Source organism: Cervus canadensis, chromosome 2, assembly GCF_019320065.1.
Source record: "Cervus canadensis isolate Bull #8, Minnesota chromosome 2, ASM1932006v1, whole genome shotgun sequence".
In the NCBI taxonomy this organism is placed as follows: domain Eukaryota; kingdom Metazoa; phylum Chordata; class Mammalia; order Artiodactyla; family Cervidae; genus Cervus; species Cervus canadensis.
The window spans coordinates 66,467,223-66,494,963 of record NC_057387.1 but is presented as its reverse complement, the minus strand read 5'-3'; the positions used below and the strand labels follow the sequence as shown (position 1 = coordinate 66,494,963).

The window sequence follows — 27,741 nt, the reverse complement described above, 5'->3', positions numbered from 1 at the left end:
AATGCTCAAAATTCTCCAAGCCAGGCTTCAGCAATACATGAACTGTGAACTTCCAGAGGTTCAAGCTGGTTTTAGAAAAGGCAGAGGAACCAGAAATCAAATTGCCAATATCTGCTGGATCATCGAAAAAGCAAGAGAGTTCCGGAAAAACATCTACTGCTGCTTTATTGACTATGCCAAAGCCTTGACTGTGTGGATCACAATAAACTGTGGAAAATTCTGAAAGAGATGGGAATACCAGACCGCCTGACCTGCCTCTTGAGAAACCTGTATGCGTGTCAGGAAGCAACAGTTAGAACTGGACATGGAACAACAGACTGGTTCCAAATAGGAAAAGGAGTATGTCAAGGCTGTATATTGTCACCCTGTTTATTTAACTTATATGCATGAGAAATGCTGGACTGGATGAAGCACAAGCTGGAATCAAGATTGATGGGAGAAATATCAATAACCGCAGATATGCAGATGACACCACCCTTATGGCAGAAAGTGAAGAAGAACTAAAGATCCTCCTGATGAAAGTGAAAGGAGAGTGAAAACGTTGGCTTAAGGCTCAACATAGAAAACTAAGATCATGGCATCTGGTCCCATCACTTCATGGCAAATAAAGGGGGAAACAGTAGAAACAGTGGCAGACTTTATTTTGGGGGGCTCCAAAATCACTGCAGATGGTGACTGCAGCCATGAAATTAAAAGATGCTTCTCCATGGAAGGAAAGTTATGATTAACCTAGACAGCATATTAAAAAGCAGAGACATTACTTTGCCAACAAACGTCCATCTAGTCAAGGCTATGGTTTTTCCAGTAGTCATGTGTCCATGTGAGAGTTGGACTGTGAAGAAAGCTGAGCGCCGAAGAATTGATGCTTTTGAACTGTGGTGTTTGAGAAGACTCTTGAGAATCCCTTGGACTGCAAGCAGATCCAACCAGTCCATCCTAAAGGAAATCAGTCCTGGGTGTTCATTGGAAGGACTGATGTTGAAGCTGAAACTTCAATATTTTGGCCACCTGATGTGAAGAGCTGACTCATTGGAAAACAGCCTGATCCTGGGAAAGATTGAAAGCAGGAGAAGAAGGGGATGATAGAGGATGAGATGGTTGCATGGCATCACCAACTCAATGGACATGAGTTTGGGTAAAATCTGGGAGTTGGTGATGGACAGGGAGGCCTGGCGTGCTGCAGTACATGGGGTCACAAAGAGTCGGACACGATTGAGCGACTGAACTGAACTGACCATTGCAATAATTAGTAATGGACATCTGATCAAAATAACACACATAAAATTTGATAAACCTTATACATGAAAATTAAAAGTAGAAATGTGTGTTTAAGATAGTGATTTCTATTTTTAATTAGTGTATCTTTGAATAAATATTATTTCATGCTACAATGATAGTGTTCAACATCAGTTCTGTTACATTTTCTGCCTTTTTTTTTTTTTAGACGTATAATGGGGCTTCCCTGGTGGTTCAGATGGCAAAGAATCTGCCTGCAATGCGGGAGAGTCAGATTTGATTCCTGGGTTGGGAAGGGAATGATACCGATTCCAGTGTTCTTACCTGGAGAATTCCATGGTCAGAGGAACCTGGCAGGCTACCGTTCATGAGATTGCAGAGTTGGACATGACTGAGCGACTAACACTCACGTAAGTACCGTATCTGTGCATGTCACATAAATAAGCAATGGGAATGGAGGTAGTTTGCTTGCATTGTGCAGCAGTGCTCCGCTTTGAACTCCTGAGTGATTTACCAAAAATGAAGGACTGATAAAATACCAAAGAAGATTTAAGAGGCTTATCAGCTGACAAGTCAATTAGGTTCTCATTTAGTTTTCTTGAAAACAGCTGAAAACCACTTGAATTGCAGAAGGATTTATTAACCAGCCATTAAGGTCATTCCCTTTCTCAATACCTGCACCATATTTCAAATCGTTTCTTTGTCATTTTGTGTCATCCCAGAGGCAACACAGTAAAACTGGTAAATGGATGAAGAGCTGGCCTTTATTATGAATGAGAGTGGGAGATTGGCAAAAGGGAAGACCTTGACTCAGGCTAGACCTCAGGCAGGTCCATTTTATGACAAAAGTGTATATGGAGGTTGACATCTGCAAAGTAGCCTTCATGCATCCTTTGAAAAGCTTCACATCCCCTCAGAGGAACACCACACTAGCTTGAAGGTCTCTGTGTCACATTAGTACCAAGCTCCTCAACAAGGGTGAGATTTCTCCTATGATTTTGTCCTTCCTTTACCCTTTGATTATAAGCAGATGTTAGTAAGACCAGGAAACGTTTGACAAAGGAGGCAGAGAGTTAGTTCTTCTACATTCTTTGGTATCAGCTTATCTGTTCCAGATATTTCTATGTATCTCATTTTCTCTAATAAGAATGGGGGTTTGCATCACTCCAAAATATGACATGGTTGCACAGATTATTAAATAGCCTGAGACTTCTGATTGGAATTTCAAAGGGAGTGTGCATTCTCAAATATCTAGCATTTTATTGTAGAGCTTATGTTTTCTGTTATTTGGAAAAGCATCATTTTCCTGTCACAGGGCATGATATTAGAGGGAAGGAGAAAACATAATAAAAGGGGAGAAAGGGTGAGTTTGAGAGCAGCTTTTAAAGAATTCCTGTTGTATTTATTCCCTGTTCTTTTGTACCTCTTGTTTCTGGCCACGTAACTGGGAACATCTTTCAAATGACACAATCAGGTGGTTTAAAAGACTAGAAGAAAATGTTATCAAGGTCAGAAGTGTCCGCTCAAGGGCCACAGTCCTTGAAGCTGTTGGAATATTTCACATGCTAGATGAATCTTTTTTACAGTCTTCTTTTCTCAAATAATGATTTCCCATGGCAATCAAAATTATTGATCTTAGAAGTTTTAAAAAACTCAACTATAATTTAAATTTATAACACAAGAGTTTGCAAAGTCATAGAAAAAGCTTCACTCAAGTAATTCAGGCCCTTCTCTGGCTGTCAGTGATTAAGACTTCAAACTCCCAACACAGGGGCCCCAGGTTCCATCCCTGGTCAGAGAACTAAATCCCACATAACGCAACTAGGAGTTCAAATGCCAAAACTCGAGATCCTGAATGCCACAACTAAAACCTGGCGCAGCCAAATAAAGAAATACTTTTAAAAATAAAATTATTTAAAAAAGAAAGAAATTCAAAACCTAATTCTGCCTATCTTTACTTTGGTTGTCTATTTTTCTTTTGAATTATTTAAATAATCTATCATATTCTTTGGTTGATACTGACTGGAACAGTTACTCTTTTCTTATTGATATAGTATATATTAATGAGGTTTGATTTTTACCTCTACCAAGTAAACAAAAATATGTAAAGATTGACATATAATACCTTAGTATCTGTTTAATATTCCTTTTCCTAGAAGGAAGTATATGGGATTTTTTTAAAAAGTCAGAGTTTGGAGTGAGAAGACCTGAGACTGATTATGATTTTAGACAAGTCACTTAATTGAACTTCTATTTGCTTATCTATGAAATAGTGATAACAATTTTCCTGACATTATTACATGTATGTGAAAGACATATGTGAATATAGAGTGAATATAAACACATATACTCAAAAATACAGACCAATGAAAATAATTCTCTCTGCTCTACTCTGTGGAGTTTAAATTTTAAGGAAATGACAAAGAAGATTTTAAAAGTCTAGTCTTAACTTGTAAAGGATCATTTATGTCTTATATATATACATATTGTTTATTTATGCTTTTAATAATGAAACTAGGGAAAAAATCAGTTCAGTTGAACACATAAATAATTTTATCAACATAGTATTTTCAGAGAAAGAATTCACTTCATTGAAATATCACAACACTGAATTTCACAGTTAAACCCACATGCAGATTGTAGTATAATTTTACAGAATGTGTTTTGATGGAATGTGTTAAATATAAAATAATCCAATGCAATTTCCACTTAGCACATTGTACAAAATGAATTCTTCAATGGAATTAACAAGTTCATAATCTCTCCCAAAAGGTGCTATGTATTCAAAGTGCTCTGTAGCAATGAGGTTGAGATCAAAGAAAAAATACTGTATAACTCCACACTAATGCAGCTCAGTAATAAATGAAATTGGATATAATGGAGAGGAAAGCTATTTTATAATGTAAGACAATGGAGATCTATGATGTGCCATGAGTGATGTTCATCCTTAAAAGGGGGTGGGGCTGAAGAGTTTCACATATATATCATTACAGTCATAATAAAAATGAGTTTAAAGTTGAGGTCATCACTTTTATAGTGACCATCATTTCCTCAAGTGAAAAGAGAGAAGAGACACAGAGGGTAGAAGAGACAGAAAGAGAGACAAAGTTCACAATACTTCTGCAAGCCATTTTCCAACTGAGACTAATCTTCAATACAATCAATAGTCCGTGACAGCAGTTTTCAGACGATAGTGTACCTCAGAATTACCCAGAGGGCTTGTTAAAACACCAATTGCTCTGCCCCACCCACAGAGTTTCCAATTTAACAGGTATGAGATGAAGGCAGGAATTTGTATTTGGAACAGTTCTAGGTGATGCTGATACCCTGATCAAGGCCACGTTTTGCGAACCACTGGTCCATTATATTAATACCTTTGATCACTGAATGACTCCTTTATTAAAATGAAACACACCTCTAAAGATAAAAAAAAAAAATAAAGATGGTATGCCTGATTTTTAGGGACATAGGGCAACCAGTGTGGACTGTATAATGATCAGGGCAGCAATTCTCAACTTTTTCTACATAGTAAAATCAACTGAAAAATTAAAACAACAAAACAAAAAACTAATGCCTACACCCATCTAAAACTAATTAGATCTGAATCCCTGGGGTAGGATCAAGGGTTGATTCATTCATGAAAGTGCCCCATGAAAGTCTAATGTGTAGTGTAACTGGAGAATTACTACTTTAGGGCATCTTCTTTCACCTCCTTACATAATGAAAAGAAAGCCAAACATATGTGCCCTTCGGGACACTAGTGTATGAACAGAGATGTCACAGGGAAATTGAAATCCCCAAGAGACACAGCTACACAACTATTTCTAGTGATATGGGGGGCAGGGGTAATTTAGAAAGAAGTCATGACCGTTGATTTGCAATGCACTGCAGGGTTAGTTCACAGGTTTGAAATAACAGAACCTGGGAAGGTGAGCAGCAAGCTAATTTAATCCAAGTTTCTTTTCCACTGAATGACAGTCTAGAGTCTAGAGTCTAGAATGCTGGCATACAGGCTGATGTGCAATGTTTACCTGCTGTAATGATTGTTACTCATTTTACTCAGCTAAATTATTTACTACATTAATTTAATTTGAGTGGCCCTATAAAGAAGTCCCCCAAGGATAAATGCCACACGCATTTACCTGTTCACCTCGGAAAGCAAGACTATAGACACATGCAAAAAGAAAGGGCATTTTGAAATAAGATTTAGACTTTAAATTACTGATCTGGCATAAATGGAAAGCATGACTATTTATAAGTAAATAGACATGCCATGAAACCCTTTTCTGGAAGGACTTAAAGGTCTGGAGCAATCTTTAGCACTGAAGGTACCTGGAAGAATGTTTAGAGCTAATTTTCACAGACAAAGCCAAAGATCTTAAATCAAATGCTCATGTATGAAGCTGGGACTAAGATGTGATTATAAATAAATAGGAATTTAAAGAAACCCCAGATATCAATACTGGGCCTTTCTGGTAATCTTTGGTAAAAGTCAAGCATTTGAAAATGATCAGTTTGATTTGAATATGGACATGTTAACTGTGTAGAATTAGGTAAGAGCCTTCCAGTCCTCCATCAGAAACCAGCACCCTGGGAAGGAGCTGAGCACCTCTTCTCAAGGTGCTTGAGGTGCTACAGACCAGCTGGCAGATTGGGAATCACTCAGACAAGCACAGGGATTTAAAAAAAAAAAAAAGTCCTGGTGAGATATTCTGGTGAATCCTTCTCCTCCACTCCAAGTCTTCTGGAAGACATCTTGAAAATATCCTGAAAGACAATAAAAAGGATAGAACTATGAATATAATCACTCAGAATAGTAGGATTCAGGCAGTAAGGATACATCAAATAGTGGAAACACAAGGAAATGCTAGAAATAATTTTGGTCTTTAGTTACAATCATCAGTATTTTACAGATATACATATATTTTTTAACACATTTCAAATATTTTATTTTACTAATTTATGCTATATATATTTATTAAACTTCACAGAACTTCAGAAACGAAGACAGAGAGCCCATTTAAAGGCAAATTAAGCCTTTTTCCCTTTGTCCCCATGGCTCACGCTCTCCTCTGTATCCATATTCCTGGCCCTGTAAGAGAGAGGAGGATCTCACTCCTTGAGGGCTGTGCTTCCAACGGCAGAGGCTGGGATTTTGAGTTGTAGAGGGTCTAGAAATGGGTCCCTGTATGCCTCTGGTCTGCCTGTCCATCTCGCCCAGCCCCCATCCTGCTGGGCTCAGCAGCCCCTAGAACTGAAGCCTGTGTGTGTGCAGGCACTGATAAAGGGATGAGGCAGCCCACAGGAGAAGAGACCCCAGGTGGGAGATCTGTGTAATCCTGCAAACAGGTCGGGCTTAAACTCACCATCAGCCATGAAGTCTCTTAGGCCTTCCTCGGACTCAAGGAAACATCCAGGTCCTCACTTCCTCTTTGCACTGAAAGCTCTTGCTTCTCTTGGATTCCCCTGCAGTTGGGCTTTTCAGGGAGTGTTTCTGCGTCCTGTGGACTCCCTCTCCTGGCCTCTGACCCGCTCTCTTGGGATAATTCCAGTCTAAATTCTTCAGCTTCCCCTGACTCCTGCTCCCCAGCAGGACTCCCCATCCCTGCCTCCTCTCCCACCGACTCAGACTCAGCCCCCAGGGTGGTTTCAGCTTTCTTTGCCTCCCCAGCTGGCCCTGGCTTTGGGGCCTTCCCTTCCAGGTTAGAAGGTTCCCCAGGAGCCTCAGCCTCAGCCTCAGCCTCCAGTGCCGAAATCGCAGTCATCTCCTCGGCCACTGGCACATCCTCCCCGCTCAGCACTATACCCTCTACAGCCACCTTCTCCGCAACTGCTGTTTCTCCTGGCATCTCATCCACTGTGTGCCAGGCTTCCTCCCCAGCACCATCTGAAAAGGAGGAGCCTTTATTTGCTTCTATTTCCCCCTCAGCAGAATCGTCCTCCCTCTCTGCAGCTTCTTCTGAGGCTCCTCCTCCTTGGTGGGGATCTTCCACAGTCATAACCACGCCATGCGCGCTTCCGTTCCCCTTAGGGTCCCCATTCTTCATCACTCCTGTCCCCAGTGTGCACTCTTCATGCACCTCCTCCTCTGCGTCCTCATCCGTCATATCACTGAGTTTTCCTGCCATCATGGAATCTCCCTCGGGAACATCTTGGGTCAAGGCTGTGACAGCTACTCCCTCTGGCCCCTGTAAAGGCCCGTCTTTATTCCTCCCCTCCTGGCTGGCAACCATGTCTTGATCTTTGGTTGCAGACCCCTGGGCCTCGCCTGCATCTCTGGGAGTCTGCCCCCTCCCTGTGGACTTGGTTTTGGGAGCTCCTGACACCGCCTCTCCTGCAGGGGTGGACCCCTCTTCCTGCTCTTCGTGGGTCACATTCTCACCAAAGACCAGCCCTGCTGAGCCTCTGTGCTCTGCAGTTCCAGCATCTCTCAGTCTTTCCCCTCCTTCTCCTTTCCCCCAAACCACTCTGTTTTCTAGGGACTTCTCAAACCCAGGGGCCGCTTCAAACACATCCACCTCCCTGTCTCTCAGTGAGTCCTCTCTCTGTTGCCCTGTGTCTTCAGTCACTTCAGATGCCCCCATGGCTGCTCCATCCTCGGCATCACGCTCCATTTCATTTGGGGAGGCTTGTGTCTCTTCCTCTAGTCTTTCTTCCTGCACAGGTTCCCCCTCTTTCCCTTTAAGATGTTGTTCCTCTTCTAAAGTGTCTTCATCCTGAAGCGCCTTTGCCCTTGCCACCTCTTCTCTCTCAGATTCAGTTTCTCCCAGGGGTGTTTTTGACCTCTCAGCTTTCCTCCTCTCTCTCTTTTCTGAGTCGAATTCCTCAGGTAACATTTCTTTCCTAGCATCATCTTTATTAGACTCTGACTCCGTCACCACCTCCTCTTCTTCCACCTGGTCCTTACAAAGTCCTTCCAGGCTGTCCACTGAACTCCCCATCTGAGTAGCCTCAACCTTCTCAGAAGTGGAGGAGCTCAAAGGTGTTTCCATTCCCGTGACTGCCTCTCTCTCTTTGGTCGACTCGTCTCGCCCCAGCATTGCCTCTTCTAAACCCTCCTCTCGGTCAGATGTGGCATCTTCCATGGGTCCCCTGTCTTCTAGGTCTGTACATGCTTCCTCTTCACTGTCCTCCACGCCTGGCTTTGCAGACCCAGCTGCGCTCACAGCCGTGCTCTCGGACTTTCCCTTCTCTGGCCTCACTGCCTCTCTTAGGGCCGCTGTCTCCTGAGCACACCCTGACTTCAGAGCTGCTGCCTGACTTGCCAGCAGTGCCCTCTCTGAAGCCTGCCCACCTTCACAAGCTGCCTTCTCCGTCTCCAGCACTGTCTGCATCAAGACCCGTGCCTCAGCAGCCTCACCTTCATTCAGACCTCCAGAGTCTTTTGCTGCTGCTACTTCTCTGGCGCCTAACCCTTCTTTATCCTGCCTTCTATTCCCTTCTGCTTCTGCCTCTGCCCCAACTGCTATGCCCTGAGAGAGCTCTCTTTCCTCTGTAAACTGTCCTACCGATGCCAGCTGTTCTGCTTTTGGCTTCCCCTGCCCTGAGGGAACCTCATTAACCTCAGCTCTTCCCCACAGTGCGGCATCCCCTTTTTCTTCTGTGTCAGCATCCCTGGGTTGGGGACCTTCACCTTCCTCCACTGCTTCTTTCTTCTCCAGGGTATGCTCTTCTGATGCAACTTGCTTGGATTTCTTGTTTGAGCTGAGTGCAATCCTTTCCTCCACCACTAGATTCCTATCCAGTGCTATAAAATAAGATTAGAAATCAAGGTTACTTTAATCAAAGTGCAGGAGGAGACATTATGCATAATTTTCTATATATAAGAGATATTTATATATAATATCAAGGGGCTACTGATATTATATTTCATTTCCTCAGTTCTAGGATGCCATCAGCTGTAACATGCACCATGATTTAATAATGGCTTTTCGTAATGAAAAAAAAAAAAGAGCTATCAAATTTAATGGACACACATTGATATTAAAGGAAATTGAACATCAGAACTGTTGAAAACAAACAAACAAAATCCATGTCTTAGAATAATAAAATCTCTCTCTCTCCCTCTCTTTCTTATACACACACACACACACCCATACACACACACACACATATATCCCACTTTCAAATGAAATATTAGGACTTGCAGAAAAAATTATGCAACAAGGAAAATAGTGAGGATTTCATTTTAGCAATCATTGTTCCCTACAGGACCATAATATGCTTGTTCTCAGCCTAGTTCTCTTGTACTCATGTGAGCATTTAGCAACAGAATCATAATACAATATGAACTGATCGTTATCCCATACATTGCTCCCATTAAAGCTACTATATCTAAATTTAGTCATCAAATAACTTCATAGCTCAAGGTAAGACTTTTTACTATAGATACAAATTTGTGTTGTAGGTCAGAATACCTCCCCTCTACCTTCAGAAATTGATTTGCCTTTGGCAAAAGAGGATCACAGAGCAAGACAGGACAGGACTACAAACTAGTCTGGGACAATTTTCAACATAAATAACCTACTTGAAGTATTTCATAAGTTTCTCATCCATACTTTCCTGCAAATCTGGGTGTGTTAGCTCTCATACTTCAATAAATACAAGTTCAATGTGTTTCTTAAAAGGCTTCAGATAGATGTCTTATCCTTTAGCAAATATGTGCATTTCTGTTGCAGTGATCCACGTAAAATAAATAAAAGCATTCCAGACCAAAGGACAAAGCATTTAAATTTCTCAACTGCAGAATAATAGAGAGATTAGAGCTTCTCAAATGGTCCTCTCAATGCTTTCTATCAATCTAACTTTCTTTGTTTGTAGAAGACACTGAAATAGATTCTACAAAATAAATTATAATGCCATGGTGCCAACTTCCAAATGGTATAAATGTATAAAGTAGGCAAGTGTGTCTTCCTCATGGTTTTCTCTTGCTTGCCCTTTTGGCTAATCATCACACCCCTACCCCATCACCAGCAATCTCCCAGAAACCGAAAGCCCTGATCTTACTCACTTCGTCCATACTCTGTTACCCCATCTGGGACTGTCCTATAACTGCAATTCCTCTCCTAACACCACAGATGGCTGTCCGTTGTTCCTCCTCTTGGCCTCTTACCGGCTATTAAAACAAGCCTTATTGAAGTTAGACAATAACAGCTGATATTAAATTTCCCTTTAAAAATGTATTTGGAAGGTAACTTTTGATATATTCATTCAAAGGAGTAACAGAAACTTCCCCAGGAGAAGGGATAAGCTACCCACTCCAGTTTTTTTGGGCTTCTCTGGTGGCTCAGTCAGTAAAGAATCCCACTTGCGATGCAGGAGACCTGGGTTCGATCTCCCTGGGTTGGGAAGATCCCCTGGAGGAGGGCATGGCAACCCACTCCAGTATTCTTGCCTGGAGAATCCCCATGGACAGAGGAGCCCGGGGGGCTGCAGTCCATGGGGTCACAAAGAGTCAGACACAACTAAGCACACAGCACCTCAGAAACCTCAGGTCTATCGGTAGGGTGCTGTTAACTTTTACAGGAGGTCCTCAGCATACCACAGTGGTTATTTATTATACTAAATGCAGAGCCAAATGGGCTTCCATGGAGCCAGTTCACCTGAAAGAATATGGTTTGCTTTATTTCATTACAGGTGACTAGATTTAAAACAAAATTAAATGAAAGCCATGAGAAACAACATGTCAAGTCTCTTTAATAGTATATCTATTACTATTCAAATTCCTGCGTGAAAGTATACTTCAACAGTCAGTTATAAAAAACATTTAAGGAAAGTCCTCTGTTTTGCTAAGTTGACCTCTAAATTTATGGATTAATTAAAGAACATTCAGGAATACAGGGTAATAAAATTGCCTAGCCACTATGTAATAATATATTGTGCCTAAATTCTCGGAGAAAAAGTGCTAATGGCACCTAGCTGAGTTATTACACACACACACACACACACACACACACACGGGAGTCAGATATGACATTCCTGAAGCAAGGGAGAAAGCGTAATTGAAGCCCTTCTAAGAAATATCAATACAAAAACATGATGTGTTTTTACTAGCAACCTCATGGGCTTTTTGAAAAAAAAAATAACGAATATAAGAAATCAAGTAATATTCACAAACAGGGGCAATTTGATTTAGTGACTGAGTGTGTACTTGGGAGTCAGACAGATCTGGGTGAGAATGCCAGCTCTGCCACATAGTTGTGTGAACTTGGGAAACATATCTCTAAGCCTTCATTCTCTTAGCCATAAAGTGATGATAGCAATCCTTGACTACAGAATCTTTGTAAGAACCACAAAATGTTTGGCACAGTGCCTGGCACACAGAGAGCCCTAACAAATCTTTCCACATTCCCCTCTCACTGAATACAATATGTGATATCTTCTTGCTTGAATCAGATTTAACAGACAACAACTACTCTGCCTACATTGCGGAAGTTTGGGGAGGTATATCAGAACTCCTCTGGTTGAATGCCCACTATGAAAGACTTGGATTCTGGAAGCCCAGAGTCCTTCTGCAATTCAGTCCACTCAAGTTCGGGTGTCACCTGGCCGTCTCCACATTTCCTGGGGGAACTTGAGCTCAGGGAGCCAGTCTAAGTGCAAATCACCTGGCTGCTACTATTTGTCTTGAGTCACAAAGTCCTTTTTCTCTGACCCAGGAATCTTGTATCTACTGATGCATCTGTGAAACTGTCTGGCTAATTTGTCTGCTTGAAAACAGAGTGAAATCTCAAATACCTTACAGGGCTTGATGCCCATCATTAAAAATTGGATGTGGGGGGTAATGTGACCACATGATGAATACAATGAAGCCCCCTCTCCCTCCCCTATTTCCACACACACACATGCATGTATTCAAATTGGGGTATTTTTAAAAAGTTATCTACTAAATACAGGGAAACCTGATTTCAAGGACACAGGCTGTGTGACCAGATATGTATGAGTCATGGTCTGTGAGTCACTCTAATTGGCACTCCTGCAGCTGGAATACTCATCATCATGAGCCAGGTCATTTGCTGATGGCAAAGAATTCTTGCCTAATTTTTAAAAATAAGGAGTTCAGATAAATCATCATGAAATGTGTCTGGGCTCTTCAAGTCTCCAATGGGTGAGTTAGGCACATCCACCTAACTGGGAGACAAGCTAAGACATAAGATTGGTCTGAAAATCCCTACCAATATTCTCTGTTACTTGCAGTCCTTTTTTTATTATCTGAAATCCTTTTTTAAAAAACAAACTCTAGGCACCAATGTATTCCAGAAAAGAATGATAACTTTCATATCTGATGTCAGCTCCAAAGCTCCCCATAATGCTTCTCACCTCCTGCCATCACATTCACTGGTCAAAAAGAAAATAAAGACGGAAACAAGGATAAGAAGATGAAAGATGGAAATGGCGCTGCCTTTTGCAGAGGCTTTCTGAAGATCTTTCCTAGGTAATGATGCACCCTTACCTGCACCTGTGTCAGCCTCCAGCTTCCTTGAGAGCTTCTCTCCTTCGTCTGTGCTGCTAACACCAGACTCGGAGTCATAGTGGCTAGATCCCACAGCTTCAGCTACTGCCTGTTCAACTGATTGGAGACCACATAAAATATCAAAAGGCATTAAAAACAGGTCAAGGAAACATTGTAAATGAAACAGCAGCAAGTGGGGTTAATTTAAAAGCATTCACATTAAGTTAAGACCCTGTTTTTTAAATGTCAGGATTAAACAATGTTCAAGCTATGATTTCAAAATGAAAAGAAAATAGGAAATCATGAAGCAAAGAAATCCATGCAAAGAGATACTTGCATTAAAAAAACAAAAAAACAAAAGGCAACAGCCAGAAGCAGTGACAGATTTGCCAAACGCACATGCAACGAAATAACTGTAAGGGAATTTAGTTGTCTTTTCCTTTTTAGAAACATGTTATGGCTTTTATAATCCCAATCATCACTATTCTTTTAGATCTCTAAAACTACCAGAACTGACTATACTATAAACATTTCACCCATTAGTAGATTTCAGTGATGTGACCCCAACACTCCATGTGGACACAGCAGAAAAGATATTACATAATTCCTATAAATTTGACAGTAAAAGCTGCTGGAGACATTTCTGTTTACCTGCACTGATTACCAGCACTGAGCTTTAGGAACACAAAGACCTAAAAAGTTCAAGTTCCATACTAACTCTGTCACCTGGCGTAAGTTCTTTGGCCTAAGGCTCAGCCTCAGCTTCAGTATACTCATCTGTCAGAAAGAGATATCTTAGTGGTTATATTGGGAGCATTAAATGAAATAATATCTGTAGAACATGTTGATATTTAACTTATTAGCAAGTGCCTAAGCACCTAAGCACCTAATGGGGCTTCCTTGGAGGCTCAGTTGGTAAAGAATCTGCCTACAATGAGGGAGACCTGGGTTTGATCCCTGGGTTGGGAAGATCCCCTGGAGAAGGGCATGGCAACCCACTCCAGTATTCTTGCCTGGAGAATCTCCATGGACAGAAGAGCCTGGCGGGTTACAGTCTGTGGGGTTGCGAAGAGTCAGACATGACTGAGTGACTAAGCACAAGCACCTAATAAATAATAATAGATGAAATGATGAGCATGTTTATTGCAAGTATTATCTCCCACCTTGATTTAATTCTAGGCAACCCCATAATATCCATTAGGTTTGTCTTTAGTTTCTGACACATCCCTGTCTACATCCCTTGCTTATCATCTGATGACCTGTGTCTCTAAATCTCTGACAGCTATCATTATGCCACTTCCTGGTTAACAAAAGCTCACAAAAGAATACTAGAACTAGATTATCCCTTTTACACAAAAAATAGTTTCTCCAAAATATCCTCCCTCACTATCTTTCTCTCCCTTTCTTTCTTTGCCTGCCTTTTCTCTTACTTTCTTGCTTTCTTTCCTCTCAGATAGTCTGATTCAATTGATCCAAAGACTGTACTTCAAGAAAAGCAGAACTAGAATGTGATCCCTTGCTCAGTTTAAGGTGAGTTGCTAAGAGGCAACTTAGTTACTTACTCATCCCTCTGTGTTTGGAAACAAATAGTGAGATATCTGGTTCATATGGCTTTCAGGGGAAAAATGGAATGACTTAACTACATTAATCTTAAGAGAAAAAAATGTGGAAGTGAAAAGAAGTGCATCACATAGGTCAAATGTATTCTCTGTAAGAAGTACAAGTGCTCGGGCCTGGTGCACTGGGAAGACCCAGAGGAATCGGGTGGAGAGGGAGGTGGGAGGGGGGAACGGGATGGGGAATACGTGTAAATCCATGGCTGATTCATGTCAATGTATGACAAAAACCACTACAATATTGTAAAGTAATTAGCCTCCAACTAATAAAAATAAATGGAAAAAAAAAAGAAAGAAAAAAAGAATGCAAAATATCTCATAATATTTTTTACATTGATTACATGGTGAATGATAATATTTAGAAATATTGGATTAAATAAAATGTAATATTAAAATGTAAAAAAAAAAAGAAGTCTTTGAGCATCAGTTTTCCTCACTCATCCAGTCCACCAAATACAAAAAGGGTTTTTTTAGTAATAATTCAGTTTAGGGATGACATCAACTCATGACAATTAGGTTATCGTTGGTTTTTTTTTTTAATCAAGTCAATCTTTATTTTAGTAACTTTATAATAGTATATATAAGTTAGATATCATCTTTCCCACTATACTAATGCTGGCACTGTTTAACTAGAGAGTCTAAATAAACAGTGTTTTAGGTCTTTGTGTGTAAATCTGCTTGACCTACTAAGCAACAGAAATCCCAAGGTTGGCAGGACAGGAGGGTTGGGGGGAATCTGATTTGGTATCAATTACTGAAGCTCTGTTTCATCAGAGCCAATAGGACATCTAGGCTTTTCCCCAAGTAGTCCACAGGCTGTAAAGAAATATGGTTTACTATACAGTTACAGGATTGTTATGTTGTATACCTGAAATTAATATAATGTTTTGTGTCAATGATACCTTAATAAAATATTTAATATGATTTACAATAATAATAACTAAAATAAACAATTAGCAGCTACTGAACCAAAAGACTATTCTAAGAAGCCAAACAGTACTAGCATAATCTGTAAATTACAGACTCACTCAGAATCTCCTGAAGCATGTAGTCCTTCTTTCTCAGGACTGTAATCGCCACTTGCCCACGTCAGCTAGCTTGCCCCTGGAGGGTTAGGCTTTGGAAGTCAATGAGAGCCTGTACAGTTAGGTGCTGCCTGCTTCAGATTTAGCAAAAATGGGACACTGGCCTGAGCATGAAAGATTTATTAGGTGGGAGATCAGAAAAGGCCTCACTTGGTCATTTTTTTCTCAGATGTTCTTCTGAAACTGAAGCTTAAAAGCAAGACCTCAGCCAGTGTCTAACCTTGACCATTTCCCACCGACTGTAAGGGAGGACAGCGCGTGCTGAGACTCCTGTGTCAGCAGTGTGACACATCACCCTATTTCCTCTATCTATTTAGCCCTTCATCCCTCAAGGCTCTGCTCCTTCACCTTGCTATAAAGACGACCATTAAAAGCAAAGAGAACTGTCAGTTCCCATAGCATCTGCAGCCAAATGGAAGAGACTCATACAGAGAACTTCATAGGAAAACATCTTTTCCACTCAAATGCTATAGGATATTTCGAGATATTTTTAAAACAACAAAATATTATTACATAACAGTATTAGCTTTCTATTATGAAAACAAACATTTTAAAAATAATATGTTACTTTCCCCAAATATGAAAAGAGTACACATTCACTACTTGAAGCTTGAAATAATAATAATAATAAATACAACAATATCCTAGTTTCACCATTCAGAAATAACAACTAGTCAACATTTTGGCAGGTTTCTAAGTATATATTTTTTTACTCTACTACTATAGATAATATTTTGTATCCCATTTTATTCATTTAGCAAAATATTGTGACTGTTTCCATGTATCATTTAATAAGAACTATTCTTCAATAACTGCACAGATTATTCTAATAAAGTTTTACTAAAATTTGGCTAAGCAACTGCCTGATGTTAAATGTTGACTTGTTCCCATTTTTTGTGATTATAAAGCTACTTAAAATACAGCTCATAATTATTTTATTATTTCTGACTATTGCCTCAGTATAAATTCCTGGAATTGGAATTATTGGGTCAAAGAGCATGATAACTTTTAGACGCTTTTGATATATGTTTCTCTATGTTCTTCAAAAAAGGAGGTATCAACTGATTATTTCACCTATAATGATAAGGGGTCTTATGTCCCTATACTACTGCTGACAGTTTCTCAGTTTCCACCAATTCCTTCTAAATTTGATAATTTAGTATTTGAAAAGTGGTGGCAAGGATATGGTCTTCAATATTAGTAGGCAAGCTTTCTAAATTCATTCCCTTTCCTCTGCTTCTTTTGAAGCTAAACAAACCAGCAATTCTGTATCAGGAGAAAGTTTTGCCAAGAATTATTTATCTGAATTTTAAGAGCCTAAGAAGGCCATAAAAACAGAGTAAATATATATCCAGGTTTATTCCAAGCTCCCGGTCACTTTGAAAATTATGCCTGTTCTTTGATCATTTTTTGTGTGTTGCCAATCAATTATCTTTCCAACAACTCACCATGACAAAATTCATGACTAACAACATCTCCCTACACAGTGAAGATGTTCGTATGTTACCTTTGGCATTGAAACATGGCTTACAAAAGCCCAGGATTAATCACAACTCAAGACCACATCTGTTCAAAGATAACAGATGCAGAAAGCTAAGGTCAAGCCTCTACACAGTGGCGAGAGTAATCTTTTCAAAACTTTCAGCTCATGTCATTTGTATGCTCTGATTTTCCCAGTGACTTCCTATTGCAGAATAAAATCCTCCTCATGGCATAAAAGTTTTCTTTCCCTCTGGCCTCATCTTCTCCCACTCTCGGCTTGTCCATTCTGCGCTTGTCACACTGACCTCCTTCCAAATTCTTCACTCAAAAACTATGCTCCCAATTTAGACTCTGCATTTGCTGGGCTCTCTGCTTCTTGTGCTGCGTCTTCAAACGACAGAGTGACTGACCCCTGCACCTCATTTCCCTCTCTGCTCAAATGTCCCCTCACTGAGAGAGGCCAGCCCTAACAAATACTACCCCTGCCTCAAACCATCACTCTGTCTCCTTACCTTGATTTTCTTTCCTGCTAGCACTTAGACCATATGCCCCATTACATGTTTGTTTTTCACTTATTGGGCATATCTCTTCCCAGAATATAAAGTTCAATATATGCAAGCACTTCGTTATGTTCACACCAAGAACAGTGTGGCATAAAAGAGATACCTAACAAATATTTCAGAAGGAATCCATGAAAACAAACAGCTACATGCTTTCACAATTCACTCAGAAATTGTATTTAGAACTACAACTCTTAATGCATGATTTTCTTGTTCTTTCATCAAGACCATTCTATCCTGCCTACATGATGATAAAATTGCATTTTATTTAAATCCTACTATTTAGGTTTATATTACTTGGCCAAGCACTATGGCTTCTTCTGATTCAAATATGAAAGTATAAAATGCCTACTTCTATATACACTATATAAAACTTTATTCTTAATATTTTATTTGTATTCATAATGTATACATTATATTAACTTCACAGATTAAGGCACATGAATTATTCCACCATGAGAATACAATGTGTCACAATGCATTAAGACAGCTTAAACTAAAAATAACAGGGAAAAATAAACACATTTAAATAACACTATGCTCTATAATACTGAATTAACTCCCAAGGACACTATCTCATTGTAGCTAGCAACTATAATCTTTTACTTTACCCACTTCACTGCATACGACTTATCTCTTCTATAAATTCACCTGATTTTTTGGTGGACTGGACAAAACCTAATTAAGTGTGACATATTATAAAATAGTTAGAAGGAAGCTATCACTTTATGTTATCAACATGAAAGGTATGAAGGCATTAAATGCAGTACTTTACAAATTTGTCCATTGCTATGACTGAAAACAATTCAGATTAAGTTATATTAAGTTAGACACAACAAAACATCATTAATTGTGTGAGACTTTTTGGCCCAGAGACGTTCTTAACATAAGCACAATTTTTATTCAAAGTCTAGTGGAAAATGATTAACTCAGTGCTATGCAAAATGAGATAGAATCTTTTACACATTATCTCAGCCCCCATTTCATTTCAACCTAAGGTTCTAATCAGGGAGCTAAGTAAAATATTAAAATATACACATTTCAATCTTCACCAGCCTTCTGATTTAATTTATATAAGCTATGTTTTGCAGCAGAGTCACCTAAATGACCTTCATTTCAAGCACATAACTTTGGTTCCATCCCTTTCTCCCTCAGCCACGTAACTGAAGATGTAATTAAGGAGAAGGAACCACCATAACCTCTCTGCTTGGCATCAATATAACACACGATGCATTCAAGACCTGGTTTATTTTATCTGAAATTTTCTTAGGGATGTTTACTCATATAAAGACTTTTGAGAATATCTGTCATTACCTTTAACCTATTATTTTAAATATTTACAAATTTATTGCATCATTTCCTTGAGTTTATTTTAAAAACACCAGCACGCAACTGTCATTAATCTACTAATCCTTAGAGGTTTTGATGCCATAATTCTTTTACATTATCCTGAGTATTTTACAAGGTCCTTGTGCTATTTTGCTTATAAATGTCTTATTTTCCACTGTACTTTAATCTCTCTGCCTTTAGGTCTTTCTAACATAGAAATTTTATTCTTTTGTAGAAGATAGGACATAAAACAAATCTACCAATTCTTACACAGAAAGCAATATTTAAGAAAAGTTGCAAAGTTATACTAAGGCAACACAATGGCATAAAATGTACAGTATATAAGAATAAAAGTACAGTTATATATGCAGATATGAAAAGATATTAAGATATAGTGTTAAGTGAAAAACAACAACTTGTAAAACAATGTATCATGTTTCTATTTTCATATAAAAATGACATCTGTATGTATATAATATGATACATTTAAATATGCTTATATAGAGAGAAACTTTTCTGAAATCATGCACACAAAAAAATACTTATCCACAGTTACTGCTCAGGAAATAGAAAAAAGGCCAGGCAAGGAAGACCCTAGCTTTCATCTTATTCTCATCCATTCTGTATTATAAAAATTTTTCAACCAATCTTTTGTAAGAAAAAAAAATTTTTCAAAAACTTAAAAATATCTATTACCTTTGATCCAGAAATTAAACTTCTTGGAAACTAGCTTAAGAAAATAATTATTAATTTTAAATTATCTTAGGTAATAAGATATTAGGGTACTATTAACAGCAGTGAAAATAGGGAAAAAGTTAGGGAAATGGTAAAATTATGAAAAAAACAGGATGGAATAATACACAGACATTAAACATATTCATGAAGATTACATAATAACATAAAAATGCTTATGGTATAAGGTTAGGAATAAAAAGAAAAATACAACATTTTATAGAAATATGACAACATAGATTTGTAGACTCTAACTTTAGAAATAAAAAGCCTGACCAAATGTTGAAAGTGATTTTTGTGTGTGATAAATCCACAGATATTTTGAAGACCACTTTTTACAATCTCCTAAATGTTATTTTGTAAGCTATTAACGAAAAATAAACACCAAAAGAGGTCTGGTACATACATACAGTTCAGTACAGTCACTCAGTCGTGTCTGACACCTTGAGACCCCATGGACTGCAGCACTCTAGGCCTCCTTGTCCATCACCAACTCCCGGAGCTTACTCAAACTCATGTCCATTAACTTGGTGATGCCATACAACTATCTCATCCTCTGTTGTACCCTTCTCCTCCCGCCTTCAATCTTTCCTAGTATTGGGGTCTTTTCCAATGACTCAGTTCTTTGCATCAGGTGGCCAAAGTATTGGAGTTTCAGCTTTAGCATCAGGGTCCTCCCAGTGAATATTCAGGACTGATTTCCTTTAGGATACACTGGTTGGATCTCCTTGCAGTCCAAGGAATTCTCAAGAGTCTTCTCCAACACCACAGTTCAAAAGCATCAGTTCTTCAGTGCTCAGCTCTCTCACATCCATACATGACTACTGGAAAAACCATAGCTTTGACTAGATGGATCTTTGTTGGCAAGTAATATCTCTGCTTTTTAATATGCTGTCTAGATTGATCATAGCTTTCCTTCCAAGGAGCAAGCGTCTTTTAATTTCATGTCTGCAGTCACCATCTGCAGTGATTTTGGAGCCCCCCAAAATAAAGTCTCTCACTGTTTCCATTTTCTCCTCATCTATTTGTCATTAAGTGATTGGACCGGATGCCATGATCTTCATTTTCTGAATGTTGAGTTTTAAGCCAAATTTTTTACTCTCCTCTTTCACTTTCATCAAGAGGCTCTTTAGTTCTTCTTCACTTTCTGCCATAAGGGTGGTGTCATCTGCATATCTGAGGTTATTGATATTTCTCCCAGCAATCTTGATTCCACCTGTGCTTCATCCAGCCCAGCTTTCACATGATGTACTCTGCATATAAGTTAAACAGGGTGACAATATACAGCCTTGACATACTCCTTTCCCGATTTAGAATCAGTCTGTTGTTCCATGTCCAGTTCTAACTGTTTCTTCTTGACCTGAATACAGATTTCTCAGGAGGCAGGTCAGGTGGTCTGGTATTCCCATGTCTTGAAGAACATTCCACAGTTTGCTGTGATCCACATAGTCAAAGGCTTTGGCATAGTCAATAAAGCAGAAGTAGATGTTTCTGTAACTCTTTTGCTTTTTCTATGGTCCAACGGATATTGGCAATTTGATCTCTGGTTCCTCTGCCTTTTCTAAAACGAGCTTGAACATCTGAAATGTTCACAGTTCACATACTGTTGAAGCCCAGCTTGGAGAATTTTGAGCATTACTTTGCTAGCGTGTGAGATGAGTGCAATTGTTTGGTAGCTTGAACATTCTTTGGCATTGCCTTTCCAATCCCAATAGGGATTGTAATGCAAACTGACCTTTTCCAGCTCTGTGGCCACTGCTGAGTTTTCCAAATTTGTTGGCATATTGAATGTAGCACTTTTACAGCATCATCTTTTAGGATTTGAAATAGCTCAACTGGGATTCTATCACCTCCACTAGCTTTGTTTTAGTGATGCTTCTTAAGGTCCACTTGACTTCACATTCCAGGATGTCTGGCTCTAGGTGAGTGATCATACTATCATGGTTATCTGGGTCATGAAGATGTTATTTAAATAGTTTTTCTGTGTATTCTTGTCACCTCTTCTTTATATCTTCTGCTTCTGTTAGGTCCATATAATTTCTGTCCTTAATTGTGCCCATCTTTGCGTGAAAACTTCCCTTGGTATCTCTAATTTTCTTGAAGAGATCTCAAGTCTTTCCCATTCTATTGGTTTCCTCTATTTCTTTCCACTGATCACTGAGGAAGGCTTTCTTATCTCTCCTTGCTATTCTTTGGAACTCTGCATTCAAATGCGTGTATCTTTCCTTTTCTCCTTTGCCTTTTGCTTCTCTTCTTTTCTCAGCTATTTGTAAGACCTCGTCAGACAACCACTTTGCCTTTTTTCATGTCTTTTTCTTGGGGATGGTCTTGATCACTGCCTCCTATAAAATGTCACGAACCTCCAGCCATAGTTCTTCATACATTAGATCATAAGAAAGTCATAAACCTTGCCATCTAGTGTTGAACCCATTTGAATGAAAAGATAACAAAATGTTTTAAAATTATAGATGTGATCAAGTCAAGAACACAGATTTCCCATAATAGTTGAGAAAAACAATAAACCTGTACACTTTTAATTTCACAAATCCAAAGGGAAAACCCACTTTTTTCCAAGTGATGTGATTCTAGTTAAATGCTTCTATTAGTCTATATATCACCTAATTAGAGCCCATGTTATGTGTAGATTATTTTACAGAAAGCTGTCCACTTTCATAAATCCAAGTAAACAATCTAGTTTTCTGATGTGGAAATAAATGAAATAATGTCAGTGTTGCTACTGAACTTTAACATTCTACCTTTTGGGTCAGCAGTTTGCTAAATTGTACAAATATTCTAGATTATATTCCGTGTACCAGAATTGAATGATGAAATTCAAGATCAAACATTTGAATTATTTGATTAAAGAGCTTCAAATGTATTTTAATAGAAATCCTAACTCACACATGACAAAATCATTTTGAAAATGTAGGGAGTCTTAATGTTATAATTCTAGGGCATAGGTTGGCAAACTTTTTCTGTAAAGGGCCAGACAGTGAATCTTGAGGGCTTCGTGGGCCATAAAGTCTCTGCTGCAACTACTTAACTCTGTCCTTGTAGAGCAAAAGCTGCAACTGAGAATATGTAAATAAATAAGCATGACGCTTTTCAATGAAAATTTATTTTCGGGAACTGTAATATGAATTTAATATAATTTTCATAAGTTATCACATATTCTTTTGATTTTTTTCCAATCATTTAAAAATGAAAAAAAATCCTTAGCTCACAGGCAATACAAAAAGAAAAGTGGTGGGCAAATTCAGCCTGTGGGCTGAAGTTTGTCAAACTGTTCATTCTAGAGTTTTTGTTTAACTTATTCTAAGCTAATATCCCTTGCTACTTCCCCCTATTCGGCATGCTTTTATCCTCCTCCTTCCCACCTTCAAAATCTTATCTAACCTTTTAAGTCCTCAAATATGTCCTTCATGAAAACTTTCTAGGTGTCCTTTATCAAATGGGCCTTCTCTTCCTTTGAAACTTTCATTTGTACTTTCTCTGGTTTTATACATGACTACTGACCTTGTCCAGTTATGTATATGCCAAGCCTTCCTCTTAACATTTTGTGGATGAAACCCTCTCTTCAGTTCAGTTCAGTTCAGCCGCTCAGTCATGTCCGACTTTTTGCAACCCCATGGACTGCAGCATGCCAGGCCTCCCTATCATCACCAGCTCCCAGAGTTTACTCAAACACATGTCCATTGAGTCGGTGATGCCATCCATCTCATCCTCTGTCATTCCTGTTCTCTCTGTTCTCCTCCTGCCTTCAGTCTCTCCCAGAATCAGGGTCTTTGCAAATGAAACCCTCTCTTACACATTTCTTATTGACCATGGTGCACGGCAGAAGGTTAATGATGATGGCTGAATGGAAAGATAACCATTTGACATCCTCAATTCCTGGATATGGGCCCCAGTGGTTTAATAACAGCTTTTAAGTTTCTAAAAAAGATTATAGTTATTAAAAGTATTCATTAAAAAATGTATTCATAAGATTTAAAACATAGATGGGTTTTAGTAATATTAAAATGTGACAACAAATTTTACCTTGGAGTCAAAAAGAATGCCCACCATGTTGGTAGAGAAGACAGATGGAGAGATGGGAGAGATATAAGGCTCGGGGTGCTATGTGAGAGCCAAATATCCACAGGACACAGCTCAGTCCTTTAACTGTCCTCCTAGAGTTGAAAAAAGTATCAGACATTCCACTGCCTGTGGTATCAGGGCCTGACCATCCTGGGACACGTCTTAGGGTTTTCAATGTCACATTGAACTTCCTATACACCCAGGAAACCCCTGGATCAGAAAGTTACTCAGCTTCACACAACTCAAAGTGAAGTTTGCAGATTTCTATGAAATCTTTAAATTTTCTTTTAACTCTAAATTCCTATTGCACAGATGCAATAGATGTTCAGAAACTGGAGCCACTCTCCCTAAATTCACATCCTAGGAATGTTTCTTATTGTCTATATGATCCTTGACATCTTACTTAACTTCTTCAAACCACAATTTTGTCATCTGTTAAAAAAAGAGACAATGACAAGACAGCCTAACTCATGGGGATATTGGACTATTGTGAGGATTAGGCAAGTTTCTATATGTAAGTACTTAGCAGTATTACATAGGAAGCATCTATCAGTGTTAGCTATATATACAGATGACTGCGTATTTAGAAAAGAACAAATAGCATTGCTAATATTAAATAACCTCTAAGAAGCCACGCATACCCTTGCCTTCAGACATGTATTGTATTTTATTTGATTTTTGAGATAGAACTGCCATAGGAAGGAATTACAGAAAATAGGAGAAAAGCTATATAAGAATTATCAAGTAATTTTTAAAATGCAGTAGAAGGAAAACAGCAAGCTGAACATACATGTATGGTTATGTGACATAGAGAGAAATAGGAAAAAATTGAATCCTTCTGGCATTATCACAACAGTATTTCCCAAGCTTTGGCAGAATGCAGTGATCAAGATCAGGTTCCATGCACAAGGGACAATGTCAGGTCAACTCAAAGGCCATACTTACCACCTTTATCCACCCTATGGGGACCTGCCTTTTTATCCTTCACCTTAGCAGTGCTTTCTTCCCAAAGCTTACTCTTACTCTTTTCCTTTTCTTCCTTGGAAACATGTTCCCTGGACTTCTCAAACAAGCTCTCTGCAATCACTCCAGTTCTTTTCTCTGCTTCTTGTTCAAGGACATTCTCCAAATTTTCCTCTATCAGCAGAGGCTTGATCTCCACATCTGTTTCTATTATTTCTTGTTCTTCAATTTCTGGAGAATCCTCAGTTGGAAGGTGGGTTTTTCCTGGCTTATCACTTTCACTCAACTCTTGAGAAAATGAACTTCTGACACTTTCATTTGGACTGTTTTCAGCGTGGGTCTCCTGGTCCCCCAGTGCAGATTCATCTTCACTAGAACTAGAATATGGGTGACTTCTGGATGAGGTTGATGAAACAGTTTTTCCATCTATGAAAAATAAAAATGATTATATCATTGTATTTTCATAAGGGGAAATTTAATAATTATTGTGGGAATTATGTTCATAATCTTATTAACATTTTAAATATAGTTTAGTAGATTTGATTCCCTTTTCCCATATATTCCACATACTTATCATGATAAAGAAAAATCTATGTAATCTGTGAGTCTATAAAAGTTTTTAATAGAAAGTCACATTTGAAAACAAATAGGATTTATTTTTTGAAAGCCATCTCATTGGAAAAAACTATCTGTTTTGTTACAGAAGAAATGGAATAATCTTTTACTTGTTCAGCAGGAGCACTTATTTCATTATTATCTTGGGTAGCCACAGTATTCTCTGTACATAAAGTTTACATTTTTATCTATTGCAACACACACCTTACTAGTATAGTCTGGTAGCAGAGTATGGTAAAAATATCCATCATTGTTGTTGTTCAGTCACTCAGGTGTATCCGACTCTTTGTGACCCCATGGACTGCAGCATTCCATGCTTCCCTATCCTTCACCATCTCCTGGAGTTTGCTCAGATTCATGTCCACCGAGTCAGTGATGCCATCCAACCATTTCATCCTCTGTCGCCCCCTTCTCCTCCTGCCCTCAATCTTTCCCAGCATCAGTTATCTTTGTATTTGCATAATACCTAGATACTTGAAATAATGCTTGTGTGTGTGTGCGCGCACATGTGTGTGTATAGAAGGAAATGTTGTTTTCTTTCAGGTTCCCCAGAAGCAGATGCTGAAATGAGGATGCACAGGCAAGTGATGTATTAAGAATATGCTCCAGAAAAAGTTCTTCCAGTGTGGGGGAAGCAGGGAAGGGAAGGGAAGAAGTCAGTCAAGGGAGCTATTTCAAGCAACATCTCATCCTCAGCCCAAACTCAGGGAAAACACTGAAGTCTAAATTATATTAGAATTTTTCCTCCCTGGCAGACTCTGGGCTCTCACACTCTGCTCCAGTTAGACATGGCTACGAGCCACCCTGGGGGGACATAAACTCCTTGACACTTCCAAGCTCTTTGTGCCTGAGGGTGAAGCCAATCCAGTAGCTCAGGGCTGTCCTCTGAAAAAGACAGAGGATGCAGAGCTGAAAATGGGCACACAGAATTGGTAAAAGAGATTCTACCTGATGTACGCTGATGTGATGCTACAGATACTCAGTCTAGAAACTTACCGCAGCCAAAACTGGTTTAGCATTTGCTACCTGCAAACACTTTAAAGTATCTCCAAGACAGTCACACACACACACTGACTCTGTAAGGAAGATGTGCTGCCTAAATGTCACGGCATACACTGCCGTGGGCCAGAAAAATACAAACTTGCCTTTGATTTTTTTAACAAAATAGATCCATGTTATAATTGTTTTTTACAGGATACATTTTTTTTTTCTAAATGAAAGAGCCCACACTTACAAGCTGCTTAGCTTTCTTGTTTTTCTCTTCTCTGTGTGCTCTGGACTCTTTTTTTCTGTTTATTTCTTTTCTGCTTGGCAGCTACCCAGACGGCTGTAGCAGCTGAGGCAGAGTTTAAGGGAAGAAATACCTGTCTTTACTCTTATCCTCTTTCCTCCAGCCCCAACGGCTCTCCATGACAAGGTTTAGCATTTTAAGTATAGTCACTGAGACATATCGGAGTCTCCACAAAGATTTCAGAGATGCTACACAGCAGTAAAAAACAAACTCCAAAAAGCCTTTAAGCAACAGAACCCCTTAAGTACAATTCCATTTGTTCTTATCACTCAACTACCTTGGCAGGCACCAGATGACCACTGTTTCTCAAAGGAGTCACGTACTTCAGCAGCTCATTTTTTATCTCTGTTGTATAAGATCTAGATGTGCTGTTTCTCGGTGGGGAATGTACCGATCAAGGACAGACGTTCTCTATCTTATTTGTACCAGTTGAGAAACTTCAGGGACTATGATCTCCCCCTCTCTTCAGTGTCTCACATTTGTTTTTTTTTTTAAAAAGAAAAACAACTCCTGTTTGCTAGTGGTTTGATCAGTGGTTTTCATTAACCGCACAATTAGCTAGGACACAATGTTATATTGATGCTTGTTATACATCCAAAAATATCCATATCTACCATCTGAATGTTGACATGAAGATGCTCACTTTTGGCTCTGAGTGTTGTTCACATAATTTAAAAAATGAGAGCTCCTCTTTCTTTAGCAGCGTCTATTAATTGATTATTTTATTTCAAAGGCTGAAACGAGCTCTGGTTCAATTTTGAGTCAGTCCTTAAGAGAAGAAAGATCAGCAGAATGAACAGCGAGGCTATCTGACCTCCCTTATAAACTCATTTCAGTTTTCAAATTTCTCTCCAACCTCCTTGCATAATCTTGTTTCACTCTCATTTCTTATTTTCATCTTCATACAGATGCTGGGGCAAGGCTTTGCCTACAAAAAAGCTCAAGATGCTTTAGGACCACAGAATGGGCTTTTCAACACTAATTTTATTTATTCTCTTAGAAATAAAGTTTTTATGTAAAAATTTTTATATAAAGGAAGTTTGAGAGCAGACATGTAAATTGTATATTTTTTTCATCAGGAGGGAAAAAATCTGTCTTGGAGGCATGTTAGGAGACAGCTCTGTCTCCTACCTGGAGTAGGAAATGGCAACCCACTCCAGTATTCTTGCCTGGAAAATTCCATGGACAGAGGAGCCTGGTGGGCTACAGTCCCTGGGGTCGCAAAGAGTTGGACACAACTGAGCAACTGAGGATGCACTGCCTCCTACCAAAATTCCATTAGTCTCTTCAACGCTCCTTTAGG

General features: G+C 39.0%; 1 protein-coding gene across 1 annotated transcript in view; it reads right to left on the bottom strand.

Moving 5' to 3' along the window:
- Positions 1 to 3,766: 3,766 nt before the first annotated feature.
- Positions 3,767 to 27,741, bottom strand: part of ERICH3 (glutamate rich 3) — a 117,706-nt gene continuing 93,731 nt past the window's right edge. The window contains exons 12-15 of the mRNA XM_043460959.1: positions 24,515 to 24,958; positions 12,689 to 12,805; positions 6,603 to 8,983; positions 3,767 to 6,003 (exon numbers count right to left, since the gene is read on the bottom strand). Of these exons, the coding sequence (XP_043316894.1) occupies positions 6,621 to 8,983; positions 12,689 to 12,805; positions 24,515 to 24,958 (2,924 nt within the window). The 3' untranslated portion in view covers positions 3,767 to 6,003; positions 6,603 to 6,620. The remainder of the gene's footprint in view (positions 6,004 to 6,602; positions 8,984 to 12,688; positions 12,806 to 24,514; positions 24,959 to 27,741) is intronic.